General features: G+C 45.1%; 1 protein-coding gene across 1 annotated transcript in view; it reads right to left on the bottom strand.

The window, feature by feature from the left end:
• LOC147106549 (intestinal mucin-like protein) overlaps positions 1-17,607 on the bottom strand; it is a 112,913-nt gene extending 95,306 nt beyond the window's left edge. The window contains exons 1-4 of the mRNA XM_086007498.1: positions 17,589-17,607; positions 9,014-9,232; positions 7,122-7,340; positions 6,301-6,488 (exon numbers count right to left, since the gene is read on the bottom strand). Of these exons, the coding sequence (XP_085863624.1) occupies positions 6,301-6,488; positions 7,122-7,340; positions 9,014-9,232; positions 17,589-17,598 (636 nt within the window). The 5' untranslated portion in view covers positions 17,599-17,607. The remainder of the gene's footprint in view (positions 1-6,300; positions 6,489-7,121; positions 7,341-9,013; positions 9,233-17,588) is intronic.
• Between the last annotated feature and the right edge of the window lie 9,548 nt (positions 17,608-27,155).

Here is a 27,155-nt window from a genome sequence, read left to right as displayed (position 1 = left end):
TTGAACTGCACCCTCGAGTCCTGTGACAGTTTGAACTGGCACCCTCGAGTCCTGTGACAGTTTGAACTGGCACTCTCTAGTCCTGTGACAGTTTGAACTGGCACTCTCGAGCCCTGTGACAGTTTGAACTGGCACTCTCTAGTCCTGTGACAGTTTGAACTGCACTCTCCAGTCCTGTGACAGTTTGAACTGGCAATCTCGAGTCCTGTGACAGTTTGAACTGGCACTCTCTAGTCCTGTGACAGTTTGAACTGGCACTCTCCAGTCCTGTGAACAGTTTGAACTGGCACTCTCTAGTCCTGTGACAGTTTGAACTGCACTCTCTAGTCCTGTGACAGTTTGAACTGCACTCTCTAGTCCTGTGACAGTTTGAACTGGCACTCTCTAGTCCTGTGACAGTTTGAACTGCACTCTCTAGTCCTGTGACAGTTTGAACTGGCACTCTCTAGTCCTGTGACAGTTTGAACTGGCACCCTCGAGTCCTGTGACAGTTTGATCTGGCACTCTCTAGTCCTGTGACAGTTTGAACTGGCACCCTCGAGTCCTGTGACAGTTTGAACTGGCACTCTCTAGTCCTGTGACAGTTTGAACTGCACTCTCTAGTCCTGTGACAGTTTGAACTGGCACCCTCGAGTCCTGTGACAGTTTGAACTGCACTCTCTAGTCCTGTGACAGTTTGAACTGGCACTCTCTTGTACTGTTTCAGTTTGAACTGGCACTCTCTAGTCCTGTGACAGTTTGAACTGGCACTCTCTAGTCCTGTGACAGTTTGAACTGCACCCTCGAGTCCTGTGACAGTTTGAACTGGCACTCTCTAGTCCTGTGACAGTTTGAACTGGCACTCTCTTGTACTGTTTCAGTTTGAACTGGCACTCTCTTGTACTGTTTCAGTTTGAACTGGCACTGGAATTCCCTCCCTAAATTTCACCACTTCCCTCTCCTCCTTTAAGATGCTCCTGAAGACATCTGTCTTTCACCAACTTTTGTTCACCAGTCCTAACGTCCCCTTCTGGCTCGTTATCAATTTTTGTCTAATTACACTCCTGTGCAGTGCCTTGGGGTATTTTACTATGTTAAATTGCTATATAAATGCAAGTTGTTGTTTTAACGGTGGCAAAACACATCCGATTCAAAATATAGAATGTCGTGCTGAAAAGTCTACACTTCTTTTTCTGGGTGGGAAAGCTTGAATGGCTGGCTGATTTTCTTGAGCTGCATATTTCTTGCGAAGATAAGGATGATGATATTGAAAATGAGCTGCTGGGGAACATGGAGTAGTGGAGCTGGTTAGGACAATGCTGATGGGTGTGTGAAAATTGTGTGGGAGAGGATTGACTTCGGCCCACTGAGATCTGGATTAGCTGAAATTTATGAAAGGTGGAAGCGATGAGTGACAGGTGATGAAAATATTTTAGAAATTGATTATTAAGGTGATGAAGGTGTAGATAAGGGTGCAGAACGGTTTCAGAAGCAATAGAAATACCAATGAGATAACAGAAAGTACAGAACTAGCAAAGGCCCTATGATACATTTAGCCACTACTAAAAACTAATACTCCTAAATCACCCACTGACTCAAATAGCTATCCAATTTTCCCTTAATTTTTTCCACAAAATTTTGCTAAGGCATTGTTATGTATTGTGTGTTCTATTGTGTGTTCTCCTCCCACCTGTGGTGGCGCTGTCACAGGAGATAAATGGTTGGGTGTTCTCTGTTAAGTTTTAGCTCTCTTTGTTCGGAACTTTCCAGAACTTCCTTTCCTTCCACTTCATGTTTGAATCTCTGAGTTCTGAGTCCTAAATTGTGTCTAGGTAGAAAGGTACCGACAGAACAAGTGGCAACGCGGAGCAGATGAATCTGCGTACGTTACGGGTGCAGTGAGTAAACGGAAAATTTAATTTGAAATGTGAGATGGCTACTATATTAGGAAACATCGGTGATTTTAATGAAAAGGTGGAGCAATGGAGCGCATATACGGAACGTTTTGACTATTTTGTATTAGCGAATGCAGTGGCAAATGAAAAGGTCATGCCTACCTTTTTGAGTGTAATCGGGCCGAAGACTTTCAATTTACTTCGCAGCCTCATGCAGCCAGATAAGCCAGGAACTAAAACATATAAGCAACTAGTGGAAATTCTTGGAGCACATTTTTTACCAAAACCTCTGGTTATTGCTGAGAGATTTAGATTTCACAAACGGAATCAAGAGGAGGGGGAATCAGTGACGATGTTTATTGCTGCTTTAAAAAGGTTTTCGGAACACTGCCAGTTCAAGGAGGTGCTGAATGACACCATTAGGGACAGACTTGTGTGTGGTCTGCAAAATGCCACCACACAGAAGCGCCTTCTTACTGAGGACAACCTTACCTTGAAAAGGCCATTGAAGTTAGTGTCTCCATGGAGATGGCGGAAAAGGAGGCTCACCAGTTGAGTTCAACAGGGAGAGTTCACAAGGTGTCATCTGAGCCTAAAGGTGCGCAGAACGGCACATGTTACCGTTGTGGGAAAACGGGCCATCACGCTAATGACTGCTGGTGTACGGAGCTGGAATGCCGAAATTGTGGCAAAAAGGGTCACATTGAACGCGCCTGTAGAGGTAAAAAAAGAACAGACAGAGCTGGGAAGCATGGAAGCAAAATGTCTGTATTTGGACAAGAGAGGAAAAAGAGTGTTCATTCAGTGCAGTATGATGGAACAAGCAAAACAGAGGGGAGCGACACCTCTGAGGAGGAAGTGGTGCACATACTGACGGTTGCAGGTGGTTCAAATGGCTACTGGGTGTCACCACTGGTGGAGGGACAATCAGTGCAGATGGAGGTGTCCCTTGTTTCAGACACTGTCTACAACAAAATGCTAAAGCATCTTACCCTTCAGCCAACAAACATTGTGCTAAAGACGTATACTGGCGAACCTGTGGCCATGAGAGGCGTCATTGAGGTGACAGTTAAATTGAACGGACAGACTGCAAAACTGCCACTATATGTGGTAAAGGGAAATTACCCATTGCTACTGGGACGTGCGTGGCTAGAGAAAATCACGCTGGACTGGCCTGCAGTCCGCATGTCAAAAGGGGAGTCAGGTCTGACTGCAGTGTTAAACAAACATGCAGAACTCTTCAATGGGGAACTTGGGAGCATGAAAAAGATCAGCGTGAGACTGGACATTAAACCTGACAGCAAGCTGAAGTTTCACAAAGCCCGACCTGTACCCTATGCAATTAGGCCAAAAGTTGAGGCTAACTTGGAGGCCTTAGTCGAGAATGGAGTCCTGGAGCCTGTGAGCATGAGCAAATGGGCCACACCCATTGTTCCTGTCCTGAAAAAGGATGGATCTGTTCGAATCTGCGGGGATTTTAAAGTGACGATTAACCCGGTGCTGTCTGTGGAACAGTACCCTCTTCCCCTCATTGATGATCTTTTTACGGGCCTGGCCGGAGGGCAAAAGTTCAGCAAAATAGACTTATGCCAGGCTTATCTACAAATGCATGTCGATGACAAATCAAAGGAGCTGCTGACAATTGTGACACACAAGGGGTTATACAGGTACTGCCGCCTTCCGTTTGGAATTACGTCGGCCCCTGCTCTATTCCAAAGGGCAATGGATCAGATTTTGAGTGGACTGCCAGGAGTCCAGTGCTACCTGGACGACATCCTTGTCACTGGGACAAATGAGGAGGGTCATCTTCTGAACTTGGATGCGACACTACAACGACTGAAAGAGTACGGACTCAGAGTTTGTAAAGACAAATGTGAATTCTTTCAGTCTTCAGTTGAGTACCTGGGGCATGTGATTGACGCTACTGGCCTGCATAAGGCGCTGTCAAAGGTCAAGGCGATCGTGGAGGCCCCAGCACCCCAGAATGTGAGCCAGTTATGTTCATTTCTGGGGCTACTTAACTACTATGAGAAGTTTATTCCAGACTTAGCAACATTGCTGAAGCCGTTACATCAGTTGCTATGTCAAGGCAAAACATGGAAATGGACTGAACTGTGCAATGAAGCTTTCGCCCAAGCAAAGAAAGCATTGCTGAAGTCGGAGGTCCTGACACACTTCGACCCAAAGCTACCCGTGCAGCTAGCATGTGATGCATCACCATATGGTGTGGGAGCAGTCATATCCCACATCATGCCTTCGGGTGAAGAGAAACCTATCGCCTTCGCATCACGCACCTTGAACAAGGCCGAGAGTAACTATGTGCAGATCGAGCGCGAGGCCTTGGGAATCGTTTTTGGAATTCGAAAATTTCATCAGTACCTGTTTGGGAGAAGGTTCACACTCCTGACGGACCACCGTCCATTGACTTCAATCTTCGGGCCCCACACCAGAATTCCATCTCTCGCTGCAAGCAGGATGCAAAGGTGGGCTTTACTGTTGTCAGGACACACATACGACATCAAATATCGCAAATCAGACTTGCACGGCAACGCAGATGGTCTCTCGAGGCTGCTCTTGCCTGTTACTCCCCCAGAGCCTCGTCAGATAGACATCTTCTACTTTAGACAAGTGGAGGGAGCACCTGTCACTGCAGTTCAGGTGCGAAGGTACACCCGCAACGATCCAGTCCTGTCTGAGGTAATGGACGATGTCATTCGAGGGAGAGCGATAGGAGATTCTCCTGGTTTGAAACCTTACGTTTCAAAAAGAAATGAGCTCTCCGTCCAGGCAGGTTGTCTTCTTTGGGGACACCATGTCATCATTCCACCACCTCTGAGGGAACCTATACTGCAACAACTTCATACAGGCCACAGTGGGATGGTTCGGATGAAGGAAATGGCAAGAAGCTACTTCTGGTGGCCAGGTCTCGATGGGAATATTGAGGAGAAAGCCAAAACATGTTCCCCGTGTCAAAGGGTCCGGAATGTTCCACAGCTGGCAACCCTACACCCCTGGAATTGGCCTGCAGAAGTGTGGCAGCGCGTACATGTGGACTTCGCCGGTCCTTTCGAAGGGAAGATGTTTATGGTGGTTGTGGACGCTTGTAGCAAGTGGCCGGAGGTCGCTGTGATGAGGTCTACCACGGCAGAGAAAACAATTGAGAAACTTGGTGAGATGTTCAGCTGTTATGGCTCACCAGAACAACTCGTAAGTGACAACGGTCCACAATTTGTATCACAGGAGTTTGCAACCTTCCTGCATGTGAATGGTGTCCAACACATCAGGTCTGCGCCCTATCATCCCTCTACTAACGGCCAGGCAGAAAGGTTTGTGCAAACTTTGAAGCACGCCTTGAAGGCATCGCAAGGTCAGGGCTCAATCCACCAACGTCTGAACAGCTTCCTGTTGTCCTACAGGAACGAGCCGCATGCCACAACCAAAACTTCCCCCGCTTCGCTCATGATGAAGAGGCAGTTGCGGACAAGTTTTGACTTACTCAAACCTCCAAGGGCAGAACAGGTTGTCCATTGTCAACAACAAGCTCAAGTTGAAAAGAGAGAGAAAAGAGCCAAGGAGAGACGGTTTCATCCGGGAGAGCACATCCTAGCTCGAAACTACAACACTGGACCGAAATGGGTTCCTGCTACGGTGATCGCGCAGACGGGCCCTGTGTCTTACACGGTTGAGACTGCTGAGGACGTCGTCTGGAGAAGACACACAGATCAACTGTTGCTAGGAGCAGAGACAGCCACAGAGGCTCCAATGGCTGGTTGGCCTGAACTTTTTCTGGATGATACCGCAAACCAGCATCCTTTGCCACAGTGCTCTTCTCCAACACAGGAAGTCAAAGAGACTGTTCCACCTGTGCAAACTCCTGACTTTCAACTGACACAGGCACCTTCTCCATCCAGGCCTGTGTCAATGCCTACTGCTGTGGAAGCCAGCGATGACCGCCGGTATCCTGTCAGAGAGCGGCGGCCTCCAAGACGCTTGGATCTGTAGGCTTAGTGACTTACCCACAAGACTGGGGCAGAATAAACCCCAGGGTAAAGTCAGGGTTTGAAGCAGTCTACCTCTACCCTAGGTTCGTTGAGTGCATTGAAAGTAACTTACCTGTTGAGGAATAATGTGGACCTTCCATTTAAGAGGGGAGGAAATGTTATGTATTGTGTGTTCTATTGTGTATTCTCCTCCCACCTGTGGTGGCGCTGTCACAGGAGATAAATGGTTGGGTGTTCTCTGTTAAGTTTTAGCTCTCTTTGTTCGGAACTTTCCAGAACTTCCTTTCCTTCCAATAAAGCACTTCATGTTTGAATCTCTGAGTTCTGAGTCCTAAATTGTGTCTAGGTAGAAAGGTACTGACACAACAGGCATGATAGATATAGATTATAGATAGGCCATTATGACTGTCATGACCATTACTCACGGCTCTTGCAGGATGCAGGGCGGAGCAACCTTCTGGTGGTGCTGTTGTTGGCGGGAATGTCTGTGTGGTTGGTAGAGATAATGTGGTGCTTTCACATGGCTCCACATGCTTCACAATTTTACAGTTCATAGAACATAATGCATAAAAACACCAGCCGGCTTTGTCTGTGGAATTGTATACTATCTCCCCTGTAAAGAAATGCAAACGGAAATCATAAGTGGTAAGTTTTGACTGGTTACATTAATTCACTATTCAGTTAAAGGTTACACTGTCATTATTGCATTTTACTTGTTGCATCATGGGAGTTTTGATTGCAGGTTTGTGCCAAGAATTTCACACACAGCAAGTTGCAACTCTCACCTGTACTGTCTGTGAAGTGCTTCTCTTTCCACCGTCAGAAGAGAGATAAGATTGACAGTTCAGTTATTGGGGCAACTCCTGGACCTATCCTAGATGTCAGCTTGTCAAAAAATGAGTACATAAGTCTGGGCGGAGCTAAACAGACTGCCTTCCTGGGTGAGAGAGTGTTGATGGTGGGGTGTGGAATGTAAAGAAGAGATAAAAATAAAAACTACAACAATAAAAAAATCGATGAACAGGAAACAGATCCACAATAATTACAAGATAATTTGTTGATACACCAGTCTTGGCTTGTGAAGTTAAATGTTCAAAACAGACAGATTTCAAAAGGTGGAAAACTAGCGAGGGTGCTTCAAAGCTCTGTCTCTCCTATTTATTATTTATACATTAACAAACCTGCTTATACCTAACCCAAATTGTTGAGAACATAACTGGAGGCATTTAATATCTGATACACTTACCAGGTGACATTATTTGTCCATTGACATTGCAGAAGCAGGTTGTTGTTACTGGGGAGCTGGGAGTTATTGTTACTGTTGTAGACTCGGATGTGCTGGGTGTAGTGGTGGGTGCTGTGGTGGGTTCACATTTTCTGGGATACTTCAAAATTTCACAACTCTTAGTACACAGAGTGTAAATACAGAGGCCTAATTTTCCTGCAGAACTCACGATAACCTGCCCTGTAGGCAAAAGCAATAGCAATTAGTATTTAGGCATCTAATAGCAATTGTTCATTCAGAAATTATAGATGTAGACAACTGTGTCTCATATATTGACATTTAAACAACAAGAAAAAGGCTCTATGGTTAATATTTTAAAAAGTTACAGCTCAAGGAAATGGCGTTGGGCATGGAAATTACTACTGATGATATTAGCAGCTAAACATTTCATCATCTCAAATAACATTCTTAAATCTGCTATTTTAATGCTGCTGTTAATTTGTTTGATTGGGTTTGCGCTTGCTTTAGAAATGCAGACAGAACAATGTCCGAAGAGGTCAATAAGTATTCACCCGCTTGTATTGTCAGCAATGATATGAGACCATGCAATGTTCTTTTTGGGTTGTGTGCCTCAGATGTCCTCACCAGGCAAGTTTCTAATCTGACCTGTGATGATAAGCGTCCTCTTCAAATTGCACACAATACTGTGTGGATTGCCATTGAAATCACCAGAACAAACACATGTATGCATCTTAAACATGGCTTGAAAATGTGAGATGTCAACACAACACAGGTGACTGACAGACTGGGTAAAAGGGTGAGGTACGGAGGGTCCAAGAAAACAAAACATAAAAATGAACAAAAGAGAAAAAACAGGGGGACACTGAAACTGCTGTCATCCTTCTACAGCCAATAACAGTTTTCTGCCCAGAGGAACACATCACAGATCACAGATCACAGAAACCCCACAGTGCAGACAGAGGCCATTTTGGCCCATCGAGCCTGCACCGACACATATCCCACCCGATCCCCGTAACCCCGACACCAACACATATCCCACCCTATCCCCGTAACCCCACGTATTTAATCCCCCTAACACTAAGGGTCAATTTTTGTCATAGCCAATCAACCTAACCCGCACATCTTTGGACTGTGGGAGGAAACCGGAGCACCCGGAGAAAACCCACGCAAACACGGGGAGAATGTGCAAACTCCACACAGACAGTCACCCGAGGCCGGATTCGAACCCGGGTCCCTGGCGCTGTGAGGCAACAGTGCTAACCACTATGCCACCATGTCGCAACAAACCACAGATATTTGTGTGAGTGAATGAAGCAGATGAAAGGGCTGAAAATTCTCAGTGGTGGCAAAGTTGTCTAATTCATAGAATCTATCTTGAACAGGTAATAATTTTTTTGCTGGAATTGCCAACTACAGGCACCTACATTTTATATTGGAGTCTGCGTGATGTCTCTCCATTAACAATAGATTATCTTCCTGATGTTCAATGAGACACAGGGCAAAAAGCAGAGGTCAAAACTTAGGTGTAAACCTTCAGCATTTTGTGCTATTGGCACGTGAAAGTAAAAGCTGGAGGATTTCTTCACAGATGGGAGAGCAGGAAGTGTACGATTTAAAACAGCCCAGTTTCCGCTGCTCCCAAACATATAGAAGACAGCACTCTTTGGAAATTGCGGGGATCATTTGTTTCAATACAATTCATACTCTGAAGTTATACTGAATGATTTACAAAGACATCCACTTAATATAAACTATGTCATGGAACGGACTGGAGCTTCACTTCAATGAACTGATTCAATTATTGGAGTCAATTGTGATTCATATTAGATATTGCTCCCAAGTTTCTTGTGTGACTTTGATTGCATCAGATTGTTAATAACTGATACACTTACCAGGTGACAGTATGTGTCCATTGTCATTGCAGGAGCAGGTTGTTGTTGCTGTGGAGGTGGGAGTCATTGTTACTGTTGTAGACTCGGATGTGCTGGGCGTAGTGGTGGGTGCTGTGGTGGTTTCACACTTTCCCGTATAATTCAAAATTTCACAACTCTCAGTACATAGTGTGAAAATACACAAGCCTGATTTCCCTGCAGATCTCACGATAGCCTGCCCTGTAAGCAAATGCAATGGAAATAAGGATTTAGGCATCTAATAGCAATTCGTCATTCAGAAATTATAGATGTAGAGAACTGTGTCTCCTATATTGACATTTAAACAGTAAGAAAAAGGCTCTATTATTAATATTTAAGAATGTTACACCTCAAGGAAGTTGCGTTGGGCATGGAAATTACTACTGAGGATATTAGCAGCTAAACGTTTCATCATCTCATATAACACTCCCGAGGATGAGTCGCTACCGCGCCTGCGCAGGGCCTCGCATTCTGGGTCGGCCCGGGCAACCGCGAGAGTCCGGGTCACCGACGGAAATCTAAGATGGTGTCAAGATGGCGGCCGTGACGGTCCGGTGCTGAGATGGCTCTCCCTGCTTCGGGCGGTCAGCTCTCGCCGCTCGCTCCCGCAACCGGAGCGAGGTGCTCGGCGAGTCGGGCAGAGGCAGCGCAGCGCGGTGAGCAGCAGCAGCAGCCAAGCCGACCCGCTGGAGCACATCGGCCGGCAGCTCCTCGGCGGGAAGGAATTCCGACTGGGAGGGGGGAGCCGAGCATGGCGGCCAGAGGCCGACCCGCGAAGAGAGAGAAGTAGGCCCCGGGCCGTGGAGCCGGCGACAGTGAAGAGGAGGCCGAATTGGAGCATTCACATCCCGACGATGTGTTCGGCGAGTCGGGCGGAGGAGCGCAGCGCAACGAGCAGCAGCAGCAGACTCACGACACGCTGCAGCACGTCGGCCGGCAGCTCCATTTCGGGTAACTCACAGTCCAGATGGGAGGAGGGGAGCCGGGCATGGTGGCCACCACACGTGTAGCCGGCAACAGTGAGGAGGAGACCGCGGTGAAGAGGAGGACGGAGAGGCTGAGGGACCGTGCTCCCACTGCCACGGGAAGCCATTGCATTGACTCTGAACGCGGTGCTGTATGTATAGCTGACGCGTCCCTACGGGGAACAAGCATTCCATTGTACTTGTTACATATGGCAAATAAATCTAAATCTAATCTAATCTAATCTAATCTAATCTAATCTAAATCTGCTATTTTAATGCTGCTGTTAATTTGTTTGATTGGGTTTGTGCTTGCTTTAGAAATGCCAAAAGAACAATGTCCGAAGAGGTCAATAAGTATTTGCCCGCTTGTATTATCAGCAATGATATGAGAGCATGCAATGTTCCTTTTGAGTTGTGTGCCTCAGATGTCCTCACCAGGCAAGTTTCTAATCTGACCTGTGATGATAAGGGCCCTCTTCAAATTGCACACTATACTGTGGATTGCCATTAAAATCACCAGAACAACACTTGGATGCATCTTAAACACGGCTTGAAAATGTGAGATATCAACACAACACAGAAGGTGACTGACAGACCTGGTAAAAGGGTGAGGTACGGAGGGTCCAAGAAAACAAAACATAAAAATGAGCAAAACAGGGGGAGACTGAAACTGCTGTCATCCTTCTACAGCCAATAACAGTTTTCTGCCCAGAGGAACACATGGAGATGTTGGATGTCGCAACAAACCACAGATATTTCTGTGAGTGAATGAAGCGGATGAAAGGGCTGAAAATTCTCAGTGGTGGTAAAGTTGTCAAATTCATAGAATCTATTTTGAACAGGTGATAATTTTTTTTGCTGGAATTGCCAAGTACAGGCACCTACATTATATATTGGAGTCTGCACAATGTCTCTCCATTAACAGTAGATTATCTTCCTGATGTTCAATGAGACACAGGGCAAAAAGCAGTGGTCAAAACTTAGGTGTAAACCTTCAGCATTTTGTGCTATTGGCACGTGAAAGTAAAAGCTGGAGGATTTCTTCACAGATGGGAAGAGCAGGAAGTGTACGTTTTAAAACAGGCCAGTTTCCGCTGCTCCCAAACATATAGAAGACAGCACTCTTTGGGAAATGTGGGGATCATTGTTTCAATACAATTCATACTCTGAAGTTATACTGAATGATTTACAAAGACATCCACTTAATATCAACTCAGGGAACGGGCTGGAGCTTCACTTCAATGAACTGATTCAATTATTGTAGTCAATTGTGATTCATATTAGATATTGCTCCCAAGTTTCTTGTGTGACTTTGATTGCATCAGATTCTTAATAACTGATACACTTACCAGGTGACATTATTTGTCCATTGTCATTGCAGGAGCAGGTTGTTGTTGCTGTGGAGGTGGGAGTCATTGTTACTGTTGTAGATTCGGATGTGCTGGGCGTAGTGGTGGGTGCTGTGGTGGTTTCACATTTTCCCGTATAATTCAAAATTACACAACTCTCAGTACAAAGTGTGAAAATACAGAAGCCTGATTTCCCTGCAGATCTCACAATAGCCTGCCCTGTAAGCAAACGCAAAGGAAATGAGGATTTAGGCATCTAATAGCATTTCGTCATTCAGAATTTATAGATGTAGAGAACGGTGCCTCCTATATTTACATTTAAACAATAAGAAAAAGGCTCTATGATTAATATTTAAGAATGTTACACCTCTAGGAAGTTGTGTTGGGCATGGAAATTACTACTGACGATATTCGCAGCTAAACGTTTCATCATCTAATATAACATTCTTAAATCTGCTATTTTAATGCTGCTGTTAATTTGTTTGATTGGGTTTGTGCTTGCTTTAGAAATGCAGACAGAACAATGTCCGAAGAGGTCAATAAGTATTTGCCCACTTGTATTGTCAGCAATGATATGAGACCATGCAATGTTCCTTTTGGGTTGTGTGCCTCAGATGTCCTCACCAGGCAAGTTTCTAATCTGACCTGTGATGATAAGGGCCCTCTTCAAATTGCACACAATACTGTGGTTGCCATTAAAATCACCAGAACAACACTTGGATGCATCTTAAACACGGCTTGAAAATGGGAGATGTCAACACAACACACAAGGTGACTGACAGACCTGGTAAAAGGGTGAGGTACAGAGGGTCTAAGAAAACAAAACATTAAAATGAGCAAAACAGGGGGAGACTGAAACTGCTGTCATCCTTCTACAGCCAATAACAGTTTTCTGCCCAGAGGAACACATGGAGATGTTGAATGTCGCAACAAACCACAGATATTTGTGTGAGTGAATGAAGCAGGTGAAAGGGCTGAAAATTCTCAGTGTTTGCAAAGTTGTCTAATTCATAGAATCTATTTTGAACAGGTGATAATTTTTTTGCTGGAATTGCCAAGTACAGGCACCTACATTATATATTGGAGTCTGCGTGATGTCTCTCCATTAACATTAGATTATCTTCCTGATGTTCAATGAGACACAGGGCAAAAAGCAGAGGTCAAAACTTAGGTGTAAACCTTCAGCATTTTGTGCTATTGGCACGTGAATGTAAAAGCTGGAGGATTTCTTCACAGATGGGAAGAGCAGGAAGTGTACGATTTAAAACAGGCCAGTTTCCGCTGCTCCCAAACATATAGAAGACAGCACTCTTTGGAAATTGCAGGGATCATTAGTTTCAATACAATTCATGCTCTGAAGTTATATTGAATGATTTACAAAGACATCCACTTAATATAAACTATGTCAGGGAACGGGCTGGAGCTTCACTTCAATGAACTGATTCAATTATTGTAGTCAATTGTGATTCATATTAGATATTGCTCCCAAGTTTCTTGTGTGACTTTGATTGCATCAGATTGTTAATAACTGATACACTTACCAGGTGACATTATGTGTCCATTGTCATTGCAGGAGCAGGTTGTTGTTGCTGTGGAGGTGGGAGTCATTGTTACTGTTGTAGACTCGGATGTGCTGGGCGTAGTGGTGGGTGCTGTGGTGGTTTCACATTTTCCCGTATAATTCAAAATTTTACAACTCTCAGTACATAGTGTGAAATTACAGAAGCCTGACTTCCCTGCAGATCTCACGATAGCCTGCCCTGTAAGCAAACGCAGTGGAAATGAGCATTTAGGCATCTAATAGCAATTCTTCATTCAGAAATTATAGATGTAGACAACTGTGTCTCATATATTGACATTTAAGCAATAAGAACAAGGCTCTATGGCTAATATTTAAGAATGTTACACCTCAAGGAAGTTGCGTTGGGCATGGAAATTACTACTGAGGATATTAGCAGCTAATCGTTTCATCATCTCATATAACACTCCCGAGGATGAGTCGCTACCGCGCCTGCGCAGGGCCTCGCATTCTGGGTCGGCCCGGGCAACCGCGAGAGTCCGGGTCACCGACGGAAATCTAAGATGGTGTCAAGATGGCGGCTGTGACGGTCCGGTGCTGAGATGGCTCTCCCTGCTTCGGGCGGTCAGCTCTCGCCGCTCGCTCCCGCAACCGGAGCGAGGTGCTCGGCGAGTCGGGCAGAGGCAGCGCAGCGCGGTGAGCAGCAGCAGCAGCCAAGCCGACCCGCTGGAGCACATCGGCCGGCAGCTCCTCGGCGGGAAGGAATTCCGACTGGGAGGGGGGAGCCGAGCATGGCGGCCAGAGGCCGACCCGCGAAGAGAGAGAAGTAGGCCCCGGGCCGTGGAGCCGGCGACGGTGAAGAGGAGGCCGAATTGGAGCATTCACATCCCGACGATGTGTTCGGCGAGTCGGGCGGAGGAGCGCAGCGCAACGAGCAGCAGCAGCAGACTCACGACACGCTGCAGCACGTCGGCCGGCAGCTCCATTTCGGGTAACTCGCAGTCCGGATGGGAGGAGGGGAGCCGGGCATGGTGGCCAGAGCGGGAGAAGCAGGCCACCACACGTGTAGCCGGCAACAGTGAGGATGAGACCGCGGTGAAGAGGAGGACGGAGAGGCTGAGGGACATCGTGCTCCCACTGCCACGGGAAGCCATTGCATTGACTCTGAACGCGGTGCTGTATGTATAGCTGACGCGTCCCTACGGGGAACAAGCATTCCATTGTACTTGTTACATATGGCAAATAAATCTAAATCTAATCTAATCTAATCTAATCTAATCTAATCTAAATCTGCTATTTTAATGCTGCTGTTAATTTGTTTGATTGGGTTTGTGCTTGCTTTAGAAATGCCAAAAGAACAATGTCCGATGAGGTCAATAAGTATTCACCCGCTTGTATTGTCAGCAATGATATGAGACCATGCAATGTTCCTTTTGAGTTGTGTGCCTCAGATGTCCTCACCAGGCAAGTTTCTAATCTGACCTGTGATGATAAGGGCCCTCTTCAAATTGCACACAATAGTGTGGATTGCCATTAAAATCACCAGAACAACACTTGGATGCATCTTAAAAACGGCTTGAAAATGTGAGATATCAACACAACACAGAAGGTGACTGACAGACCTGGTAAAAGGGTGAGGTACGGAGGGTCCAAGAAAACAAAACATAAAAATGAGCAAAACAGGGGGAGACTGAAACTGCTGTCATCCTTCTACAGCCAATAACAGTTTTCTGCCCAGAGGAACACATGGAGATGTTGGATGTCGCAACAAACCACAGATATTTGTGTGAGTGAATGAAGCAGGTGAAAGGGCTGAAAATTCTCAGTGTTTGCAAAGTTGTCTAATTCATAGAATCTATTTTGAACAGGTGATAATTTTTTTGCTGGAATTGCCAAGTACAGGCACCTACATTATATATTGGAGTCTGCGTGATGTCTCTCCATTAACATTAGATTATCTTCCTGATGTTCAATGAGACACAGGGCAAAAAGCAGAGGTCAAAACTTAGGTGTAAACCTTCAGCATTTTGTGCTATTGGCACGTGAATGTAAAAGCTGGAGGATTTCTTCACAGATGGGAAGAGCAGGAAGTGTACGATTTAAAACAGGCCAGTTTCAGCTGCTCCCAAACATATAGAAGACAGCACTCTTTGGAAATTGCAGGGATCATTAGTTTCAATACAATTCATGCTCTGAAGTTATATTGAATGATTTACAAAGACATCCACTTAATATAAACTATGTCAGGGAACGGGCTGGAGCTTCACTTCAATGAACTGATTCAATTATTGTAGTCAATTGTGATTCATATTAGATATTGCTCCCAAGTTTCTTGTGTGACTTTGATTGCATCAGATTGTTAATAACTGATACACTTACCAGGTGACATTATTTGTCCATTGTCATTGCAGGAGCAGGTTGTTGTTGCTGTGGAGGTGGGAGTCATTGTTACTGTTGTAGACTCGGATGTGCTGGGCGTAGTGGTGGGTGCTGTGGTGGTTTCACATTTTCCCGTATAATTCAAAATTTTACAACTCTCAGTACATAGTGTGAAATTACAGAAGCCTGACTTCCCTGCAGATCTCACGATAGCCTGCCCTGTAAGCAAACGCAGTGGAAATGAGCATTTAGGCATCTAATAGCAATTCTTCATTCAGAAATTATAGATGTAGACAACTGTGCCTCATATATTGACATTTAAGCAATAAGAACAAGGCTCTATGGCTAATATTTAAGAATGTTACACCTCAAGGAAGTTGCGTTGGGCATGGAAATTACTACTGAGAATATTAGCAGCTAAACGTTTCATCATCTCATATAACACTCCCGAGGATGAGTCGCTACCGCGCCTGCGCAGGGCCTCGCATTCTGGGTCGGCCCGGGCAACCGCGAGAGTCCGGGTCACCGACGGAAATCTAAGATGGTGTCAAGATGGCGGCCGTGACGGTCCGGTGCTGAGATGGCTCTCCCTGCTTCGGGCGGTCAGCTCTCGCCGCTCGCTCCCGCAACCGGAGCGAGGTGCTCGGCGAGTCGGGCAGAGGCAGCGCAGCGCGGTGAGCAGCAGCAGCAGCCAAGCCGACCCGCTGGAGCACATCGGCCGGCAGCTCCTCGGCGGGAAGGAATTCCGACTGGGAGGGGGGAGCCGAGCATGGCGGCCAGAGGCCGACCCGCGAAGAGAGAGAAGTAGGCCCCGGGCCGTGGAGCCGGCGACGGTGAAGAGGAGGCCGAATTGGAGCATTCACATCCCGACGATGTGTTCGGCGAGTCGGGCGGAGGAACGCAGCGCAACGAGCAGCAGCAGCAGACTCACGACACGCTGCAGCACGTCGGCCGGCAGCTCCATTTCGGGTAACTCGCAGTCCGGATGGGAGGAGGGGAGCCGGGCATGGTGGCCAGAGCGGGAGAAGCAGGCCACCACACGTGTAGCCGGCAACAGTGAGGATGAGACCGCGGTGAAGAGGAGGACGGAGAGGCTGAGGGACATCGTGCTCCCACTGCCACGGGAAGCCATTGCATTGACTCTGAACGCGGTGCTGTATGTATAGCTGACGCGTCCCTACGGGGAACAAGCATTCCATTGTACTTGTTACATATGGCAAATAAATCTAAATCTAATCAAATCTAATCTAATCTAAATCTGCTATTTTAATGCTGCTGTTAATTTGTTTGATTGGGTTTGTGCTTGCTTTAGAAATGCAGACAGAACAATGTCCGATGAGGTCAGTAAGTATTTGCCCACTTGTATTGTCAGCAATGATATGAGACCATGCAATGTTCCTTTTGATTTGTGTGCCTCAGATGTCCTCACCAGGCAAGTTTCTAATCTGACCTGTGATGATAAGGGCCCTCTTCAAATTGCACACAATACTGTGGATTGCCATTAAAATCACCAGGACAACACTTGGATGCATCTTAAACACGGCTTGAAAATGTGAGATATCAACACAACACAGAAGGTGACTGACAGACCTGGTAAAAGGGTGAGGTACGGAGGGTCCAAGAAAACAAAACATAAAAATGAGCAAAACAGGGGGAGACTGAAACTGCTGTCATCCTTCTACAGCCAATAACAGTTTTCTGCCCAGAGGAACACATGGAGATGTTGGATGTCGCAACAAACCACAGATATTTCTGTGAGTGAATGAAGCGGATGAAAGGGCTGAAAATTCTCAGTGGTGGTAAAGTTGTCTAATTCATAGAATCTATTTTGAACAGGTGATAATTTTTTTTGCTGGAATTGCCAAATACAGGCACCTACATTATATATTGGAGTCTGCGCGATGTCTCTCCATTAACAGTAGATTATCTTCCTGATGTTCAATGAGACACAGGGCAAAAAGCATTGTTCAAAACTTAGGTGTAAACCTTCAGCATTTTGTGCTATTGGCACGTGAAAGTAAAAGCTGGAGGATTTCTTCACAGATGGGAAGAGCAGGAAGTGTACGTTTTAAAACAGGCCAGTTTCCGCTGCTCCCAAACATATAGAAGACATGACACTCTTTGGAAAATGTGGGGATCATTGTTTCAATACAATTCATACTCTGAAGTTATACTGAATGATTTACAAAGGCATCCACTTAATATAAACTCAGGAAACGTGCTGGAGCTTCACTTCAATGAACTGATTCAATTATTGTAGTCAATTGTGATTCATATTAGATATTGCTCCCAAGTTTCTTGTGTGACGTTGATTGCATCAGATTGTTAATAACTGATACACTTACCAGGTGACATTATTTGTCCATTGGCATTGCAGGAGCAGGTTGTTGTTGCTGTGGAGGTGGGAGTCACTGTTACTGTTGTAGACTCGGATGTGCTGGGCGTAGTGGTGGGTGCTGTGGTGGTTTCACATTTTCCCGTATAATTCAAAATTACACAACTCTCAGTACATAGTGTGAAATTACACAAGCCTGATTTCCCTGCAGATCTCACGATAGCCTGCCCTGTAAGCAAACGCAAAGGAAATGAGGATTTAGGCATCCAGTAGCATTTCGTCATTCAGAATTTATAGATGTAGAGAACTGTGCCTCCTATATTTACATTTAAACAATAAGAAAAAGGCTCTATGATTAATATTTAAGAATGTTACACCTCAAGGAAGTTGTGTTGGGCATGGAAATTACTACTGACGATATTCGCAGCTAAACGTTTCATCATCTAATATAACATTCTTAAATCTGCTATTTTAATGCTGCTGTTAATTTGTTTGATTGGGTTTGTGCTTGCTTTAGAAATGCAGACAGAACAATGTCCGAAGAGGTCAATAAGTATTTGCCCACTTCTATTGTCAGCAATGATATGAGACCATGCAATGTTCCTTTTGGGTTGTGTGCCTCAGATGTCCTCACCAGGCAAGTTTCTAATCTGACCTGTGATGATAAGCGCCCTCTTCAAATTGCACACAATAGTGTGGATTGCCATTAAAAATACCAGAACAACACTTGGATGCATCTTAAACACGGCTTGAAAATGTGAGATATCAACACAACACAGAAGGTGACTGACAGACCTGGTAAAAGGGTGAGGTACGGAGGGTCCAAGAAAACAAAACATAAAAATGAGCAAATCAGGGGGAGACTGAAACTGCTGTCATCCTTCTACAGCCAATAACAGTTTTCTGCCCAGAGGAACACATGGAGATGTTGGATGTCGCAACAAACCACAGATATTTCTGTGAGTGAATGAAGCGGATGAAAGGGCTGAAAATTCTCAGTGGTGGTAAAGTTGTCTAATTCATAGAATCTATTTTGAACAGGTGATAATTTTTTTGCTGGAATTACCAAGTACAGGCACCTACATTATATATTGGAGTCTGCGTGATGTCTCTCCATTAACAGTAGATTATCTTCCTGATGTTCAATGAGACACAGGGCAAAAAGCAGTGGTCAAAACTTAGGTGTAAACCTTCAGCATTTTGTGCTATTGGCACGTGAAAGTAAAAGCTGGAGGATTTCTTCACAGATGGGAAGAGCAGGAAGTGTACGTTTTAAAACAGGCCAGTTTCCGCTGCTCCCAAACATATAGAAGACATGACACTCTTTGGAAAATGTGGGGATCATTGTTTCAATACAATTCATACTCTGAAGTTATACTGAATGATTTACAAAGGCATCCACTTAATATAAACTCAGGGAACGGGCTGGAGCTTCACTTCAATGACCTGATTCAATTATTGTAGTCAATTGTGATTCATATTAGATATTGCTCCCAAGTTTCTTGTGTGACTTTGATTGCATCAGATTGTTAATAACTGATACACTTACCAGGTGACATTATTTGTCCATTGTCATTGCAGGAGCAGGTTGTTGTTGCTGTGGAGGTGGGAGTCATTGTTACTGTTGTAGATTCGGATGTGCTGGGCGTAGTGGTGGGTGCTGTGGTGGTTTCACATTTTCCCGTATAATTCAAAATTACACAACTCTCAGTACAAAGTGTGAAAATACAGAAGCCTGATTTCCCTGCAGATCTCACGATAGCCTGCCCTGTAAGCAAACGCAAAGGAAATGAGGATTTAGGCATCCAGTAGCATTTCGTCATTCAGAATTTATAGATGTAGAGAACTGTGCCTCCTATATTTACATTTAAACAGTAAGAAAAAGGCTCTATGATTAATATTTAAGAATGTTACACCTCAAGGAAGTTGTGTTGGGCATGGAAATTACTACTGACGATATTCGCAGCTAAACGTTTCATCATCTAATATAACATTCTTAAATCTGCTATTTTAATGCTGCTGTTAATTTGTTTGATTGGGTTTGTGCTTGCTTTAGAAATGCAGACAGAACAATGTCCGAAGAGGTCAATAAGTATTTGCCCACTTCTATTGTCAGCAATGATATGAGACCATGCAATGTTCCTTTTGGGTTGTGTGCCTCAGATGTCCTCACTAGGCAAGTTTCTAATCTGACCTGTGATGATAAGCGCCCTCTTCAAATTGCACACAATAGTGTGGATTGCCATTAAAATCACCAGAACAACACTTGGATGCATCTTAAACACGGCTTGAAAATGGGAGATGTCAACACAACACACAAGGTGACTGACAGACCTGGTAAAAGGGTGAGGTACAGAGGGTCCAAGAAAACAAAACATTAAAATGAGCAAAACAGGGGGAGACTGAAACTGCTGTCATCCTTCTACAGCCAATAACAGTTTTCTGCCCAGAGGAACACATGGAGATGTTGGATGTCGCAACAAACCACAGATATTTGTGTGAGTGAATGAAGCAGATGAAAGGGCTGAAAATTCTCAGTGTTTGCAAAGTTGTCTAATTCATAGAATCTATTTTGAACAGGTGATAATTTTTTTGCTGGAATTGCCAAGTACAGGCACCTACATTATATATTGGAGTCTGCGTGATGTCTCTCCATTAACATTAGATTATCTTCCTGATGTTCAATGAGACACAGGGCAAAAAGCAGAGGTCAAAACTTAGGTGTAAACCTTCAGCATTTTGTGCTATTGGCACGTGAATGTAAAAGCTGGAGGATTTCTTCACAGATGGGAAGAGCAGGAAGTGTACGATTTAAAACAGGCCAGTTTCCGCTGCTCCCAAACATATAGAAGACAGCACTCTTTGGAAATTGCAGGGATCATTAGTTTCAATACAATTCATGCTCTGAAGTTATATTGAATGATTTACAAAGACATCCACTTAATATAAACTATGTCAGGGAACGGGCTGGAGCTTCACTTCAATGAACTGATTCAATTATTGTAGTCAATTGTGATTCATATTAGATATTGCTCCCAAGTTTCTTGTGTGACTTTGATTGCATCAGATTGTTAATAACTGATACACTTACCAGGTGACATTATTTGTCCATTGTCATTGCAGGAGCAGGTTGTTGTTGCTGTGGAGGTGGGAGTCATTGTTACTGTTGTAGATTCGGATGTGCTGGGCGTAGTGGTGGGTGCTGTGGTGGTTTCACATTTTCCCGTATAATTCAAAATTTTACAACTCTCAGTACATAGTGTGAAATTACAGAAGCCTGACTTCCCTGCAGATCTCACGATAGCCTGCCCTGTAAGCAAACACAGTGGAAATGAGCATTTAGGCATCTAATAGCAATTCTTCATTCAGAAATTATAGATGTGGACAACTGTGTCTCATATATTGACATTTAAGCAATAAGAACAAGGCTCTATGGCTAATATTTAAGAATGTTACACCTCAAGGAAGTTGTGTTGGGCATGGAAATTACTACTGAGGATATTAGCAGCTAAACGTTTCATCATCTCATATAACACTCCCGAGGATGAGTTGCTACCGCGCCTGCGCAGGGCCTCGCATTCTGGGTCGGCCCGGGCAACCGCGAGAGTCCGGGTCACCGACGGAAATCTAAGATGGTGTCAAGATGGCGGCCGTGACGGTCCGGTGCTGAGATGGCTCTCCCTGCTTCGGGCGGTCAGCTCTCGCCGCTCGCTCCCGCAACCGGAGCGAGGTGCTCGGCGAGTCGGGCAGAGGCAGCGCAGCGCGGTGAGCAGCAGCAGCAGCCAAGCCGACCCGCTGGAGCACATCGGCCGGCAGCTCCTCGGCGGGAAGGAATTCCGACTGGGAGGGGGGAGCCGAGCATGGCGGCCAGAGGCCGACCCGCGAAGAGAGAGAAGTAGGCCCCGGGCCGTGGAGCCGGCGACAGTGAAGAGGAGGCCGAATTGGAGCATTCACATCCCGACGATGTGTTCGGCGAGTCGGGCGGAGGAGCGCAGCGCAACGAGCAGCAGCAGCAGACTCACGACACGCTGCAGCACGTCGGCCGGCAGCTCCATTTCGGGTAACTCACAGTCCAGATGGGAGGAGGGGAGCCGGGCATGGTGGCCAGAGCGGGAGAAGCAGGCCACCACACGTGTAGCCGGCAACAGTGAGGAGGAGACCGCGGTGAAGAGGAGGACGGAGAGGCTGAGGGACATCGTGCTCCCACTGCCACGGGAAGCCATTGCATTGACTCTGAACGCGGTGCTGTATGTATAGCTGACGCGTCCCTACGGGGAACAAGCATTCCATTGTACTTGTTACATATGGCAAATAAATCTAAATCTAATCCAATCTAATCTAATCTAATCTAATCTAAATCTGCTATTTTAATGCTGCTGTTAATTTGTTTGATTGGGTTTGTGCTTGCTTTAGAAATGCCAAAAGAACAATGTCCGAAGAGGTCAATAAGTATTTGCCCGCTTGTATTGTCAGCAATGATATGAGACCATGCAATGTTCCTTTTGAGTTGTGTGCCTCAGATGTCCTCACCAGGCAAGTTTCTAATCTGACCTGTGATGATAAGCGCCCTCTTCAAATTGCACACAATAGTGTGGATTGCCATTAAAATCACCAGAACAACACTTGGATGCATCTTAAACACGGCTTGAAAATGGGAGATGTCAACACAACACACAAGGTGACTGACAGACCTGGTAAAAGGGTGAGGTACAGAGGGTCCAAGAAAACAAAACATTAAAATGAGCAAAACAGGGGGAGACTGAAACTGCTGTCATCCTTCTACAGCCAATAACAGTTTTCTGCCCAGAGGAACACATGGAGATGTTGGATGTCGCAACAAACCACAGATATTTGTGTGAGTGAATGAAGCAGATGAAAGGGCTGAAAATTCTCAGTGTTTGCAAAGTTGTCTAATTCATAGAATCTATTTTGAACAGGTGATAATTTTTTTGCTGGAATTGCCAAGTACAGGCACCTACATTATATATTGGAGTCTGCGTGATGTCTCTCCATTAACATTAGATTATCTTCCTGATGTTCAATGAGACACAGGGCAAAAAGCAGAGGTCAAAACTTAGGTGTAAACCTTCAGCATTTTGTGCTATTGGCACGTGAATGTAAAAGCTGGAGGATTTCTTCACAGATGGGAAGAGCAGGAAGTGTACGATTTAAAACAGGCCAGTTTCCGCTGCTCCCAAACATATAGAAGACAGCACTCTTTGGAAATTGCAGGGATCATTAGTTTCAATACAATTCATGCTCTGAAGTTATATTGAATGATTTACAAAGACATCCACTTAATATAAACTATGTCAGGGAACGGGCTGGAGCTTCACTTCAATGAACTGATTCAATTATTGTAGTCAATTGTGATTCATATTAGATATTGCTCCCAAGTTTCTTGTGTGACTTTGATTGCATCAGATTGTTAATAACTGATACACTTACCAGGTGACATTATTTGTCCATTGTCATTGCAGGAGCAGGTTGTTGTTGCTGTGGAGGTGGGAGTCATTGTTACTGTTGTAGATTCGGATGTGCTGGGCGTAGTGGTGGGTGCTGTGGTGGTTTCACATTTTCCCGTATAATTCAAAATTTTACAACTCTCAGTACATAGTGTGAAATTACAGAAGCCTGACTTCCCTGCAGATCTCACGATAGCCTGCCCTGTAAGCAAACACAGTGGAAATGAGCATTTAGGCATCTAATAGCAATTCTTCATTCAGAAATTATAGATGTGGACAACTGTGTCTCATATATTGACATTTAAGCAATAAGAACAAGGCTCTATGGCTAATATTTAAGAATGTTACACCTCAAGGAAGTTGTGTTGGGCATGGAAATTACTACTGAGGATATTAGCAGCTAAACGTTTCATCATCTCATATAACACTCCCGAGGATGAGTTGCTACCGCGCCTGCGCAGGGCCTCGCATTCTGGGTCGGCCCGGGCAACCGCGAGAGTCCGGGTCACCGACGGAAATCTAAGATGGTGTCAAGATGGCGGCCGTGACGGTCCGGTGCTGAGATGGCTCTCCCTGCTTCGGGCGGTCAGCTCTCGCCGCTCGCTCCCGCAACCGGAGCGAGGTGCTCGGCGAGTCGGGCAGAGGCAGCGCAGCGCGGTGAGCAGCAGCAGCAGCCAAGCCGACCCGCTGGAGCACATCGGCCGGCAGCTCCTCGGCGGGAAGGAATTCCGACTGGGAGGGGGGAGCCGAGCATGGCGGCCAGAGGCCGACCCGCGAAGAGAGAGAAGTAGGCCCCGGGCCGTGGAGCCGGCGACAGTGAAGAGGAGGCCGAATTGGAGCATTCACATCCCGACGATGTGTTCGGCGAGTCGGGCGGAGGAGCGCAGCGCAACGAGCAGCAGCAGCAGACTCACGACACGCTGCAGCACGTCGGCCGGCAGCTCCATTTCGGGTAACTCACAGTCCAGATGGGAGGAGGGGAGCCGGGCATGGTGGCCAGAGCGGGAGAAGCAGGCCACCACACGTGTAGCCGGCAACAGTGAGGAGGAGACCGCGGTGAAGAGGAGGACGGAGAGGCTGAGGGACATCGTGCTCCCACTGCCACGGGAAGCCATTGCATTGACTCTGAACGCGGTGCTGTATGTATAGCTGACGCGTCCCTACGGGGAACAAGCATTCCATTGTACTTGTTACATATGGCAAATAAATCTAAATCTAATCCAATCTAATCTAATCTAATCTAATCTAAATCTGCTATTTTAATGCTGCTGTTAATTTGTTTGATTGGGTTTGTGCTTGCTTTAGAAATGCCAAAAGAACAATGTCCGAAGAGGTCAATAAGTATTTGCCCGCTTGTATTGTCAGCAATGATATGAGACCATGCAATGTTCCTTTTGAGTTGTGTGCCTCAGATGTCCTCACCAGGCAAGTTTCTAATCTGACCTGTGATGATAAGGGCCCTCTTCAAATTGCACACAATAGTGTGGATTGCCATTAAAATCACCAGAACAACACTTGGATGCATCTTAAAAACGGCTTGAAAATGTGAGATATCAACACAACACAGAAGGTGACTGACAGACCTGGTAAAAGGGTGAGGTACGGAGGGTCCAAGAAAACAAAACATAAAAATGAGCAAAACAGGGGGAGACTGAAACTGCTGTCATCCTTCTACAGCCAATAACAGTTTTCTGCCCAGAGGAACACATGGAGATGTTGGATGTCGCAACAAACCACAGATATTTCTGTGAGTGAATGAAGCGGATGAAAGGGCTGAAAATTCTCAGTGTTTGCAAAGTTGTCTAATTCATAGAATCTATTTTGAACAGGTGATGATTTTTTTTGCTGGAATTGCCAAGTACAGGCACCTACATTATATATTGGAGTCTGCACAATGTCTCTCCATTAACAGTAGATTATCTTCCTGATGTTCAATGAGACACAGGGCAAAAAGCAGTGGTCAAAACTTAGGTGTAAACCTTCAGCATTTTGTGCTATTGGCACGTGAAAGTAAAAGCTGGAGGATTTCTTCACAGATGGGAAGAGCAGGAAGTGTACGTTTTAAATCAGGCCAGTTTCCGCTGCTCCCAAACATATAGAAGACAGCACTCTTTGGAAAATGTGGGGATCATTGTTTCAATACAATTCACACTCTGAAGTTATACTGAATGATTTACAAAGACATCCACTTAATATAAACTCAGGGAACGGGCTGGAGCTTCACTTCAATGAACTGATTCAATTATTGTAGTCAATTGTGATTCATATTAGATATTGCTCCCAAGTTTCTTGTGTGACGTTGATTGCATCAGATTGTTAATAACTGATACACTTACCAGGTGACATTATTTGTCCATTGTCATTGCAGGAGCAGGTTGTTGTTGCTGTGGAGGTGGGAGTCACTGTTACTGTTGTAGATTCGGATGTGCTGGGCGTAGTGGTGGGTGCTGTGGTGGTTTCACATTTTCCCGTATAATTCAAAATTACACAACTCTCAGTACAAAGTGTGAAAATACAGAAGCCTGATTTCCCTGCAGATCTCACAATAGCCTGCCCTGTAAGCAAACGCAAAGGAAATGAGGATTTAGGCATCCAATAGCATTTCGTCATTCAGAATTTATAGATGTAGAGAACGGTGCCTCCTATATTTACATTTAAACAATAAGAAAAAGGCTCTATGATTAATATTTAAGAATGTTACACCTCAAGGAAGTTGTGTTGGGCATGGAAATTACTACTGACGATATTCGCAGCTAAACGTTTCATCATCTAATATAACATTCTTAAATCTGCTATTTTAATGCTGCTGTTAATTTGTTTGATTGGGTTTGTGCTTGCTTTAGAAATGCAGACAGAACAATGTCCGAAGAGGTCAATAAGTATTTGCCCACTTGTATTGTCAGCAATGATATGAGACCATGCAATGTTCCTTTTGGGTTGTGTGCCTCAGATGTCCTCACCAGGCAAGTTTCTAATCTGACCTGTGATGATAAGGGCCCTCTTCAAATTGCACACAATACTGTGGTTGCCATTAAAATCACCAGAACAACACTTGGATGCATCTTAAACACGGCTTGAAAATGGGAGATGTCAACACAACACACAAGGTGACTGACAGACCTGGTAAAAGGGTGAGGTACAGAGGGTCTAAGAAAACAAAACATTAAAATGAGCAAAACAGGGGGAGACTGAAACTGCTGTCATCCTTCTACAGCCAATAACAGTTTTCTGCCCAGAGGAACACATGGAGATGTTGAATGTCGCAACAAACCACAGATATTTGTGTGAGTGAATGAAGCAGGTGAAAGGGCTGAAAATTCTCAGTGTTTGCAAAGTTGTCTAATTCATAGAATCTATTTTGAACAGGTGATAATTTTTTTGCTGGAATTGCCAAGTACAGGCACCTACATTATATATTGGAGTCTGCGTGATGTCTCTCCATTAACATTAGATTATCTTCCTGATGTTCAATGAGACACAGGGCAAAAAGCAGAGGTCAAAACTTAGGTGTAAACCTTCAGCATTTTGTGCTATTGGCACGTGAATGTAAAAGCTGGAGGATTTCTTCACAGATGGGAAGAGCAGGAAGTGTACGATTTAAAACAGGCCAGTTTCAGCTGCTCCCAAACATATAGAAGACAGCACTCTTTGGAAATTGCAGGGATCATTAGTTTCAATACAATTCATGCTCTGAAGTTATATTGAATGATTTACAAAGACATCCACTTAATATAAACTATGTCAGGGAACGGGCTGGAGCTTCACTTCAATGAACTGATTCAATTATTGTAGTCAATTGTGATTCATATTAGATATTGCTCCCAAGTTTCTTGTGTGACTTTGATTGCATCAGATTGTTAATAACTGATACACTTACCAGGTGACATTATTTGTCCATTGTCATTGCAGGAGCAGGTTGTTGTTGCTGTGGAGGTGGGAGTCATTGTTACTGTTGTAGACTCGGATGTGCTGGGCGTAGTGGTGGGTGCTGTGGTGGTTTCACATTTTCCCGTATAATTCAAAATTTTACAACTCTCAGTACAAAGTGTGAAATTACAGAAGCCTGATTTCCCTGCAGATCTCACGATAGCCTGCCCTGTAAGCAAACGCAG

Source organism: Somniosus microcephalus, chromosome 15, assembly GCF_052327205.1.
Source record: "Somniosus microcephalus isolate GS21.2 chromosome 15, FLI_Smic_1.0, whole genome shotgun sequence".
NCBI lineage: Eukaryota > Metazoa > Chordata > Chondrichthyes > Squaliformes > Somniosidae > Somniosus > Somniosus microcephalus.
This window is presented reverse-complemented; position numbering and strand designations above follow the sequence as displayed.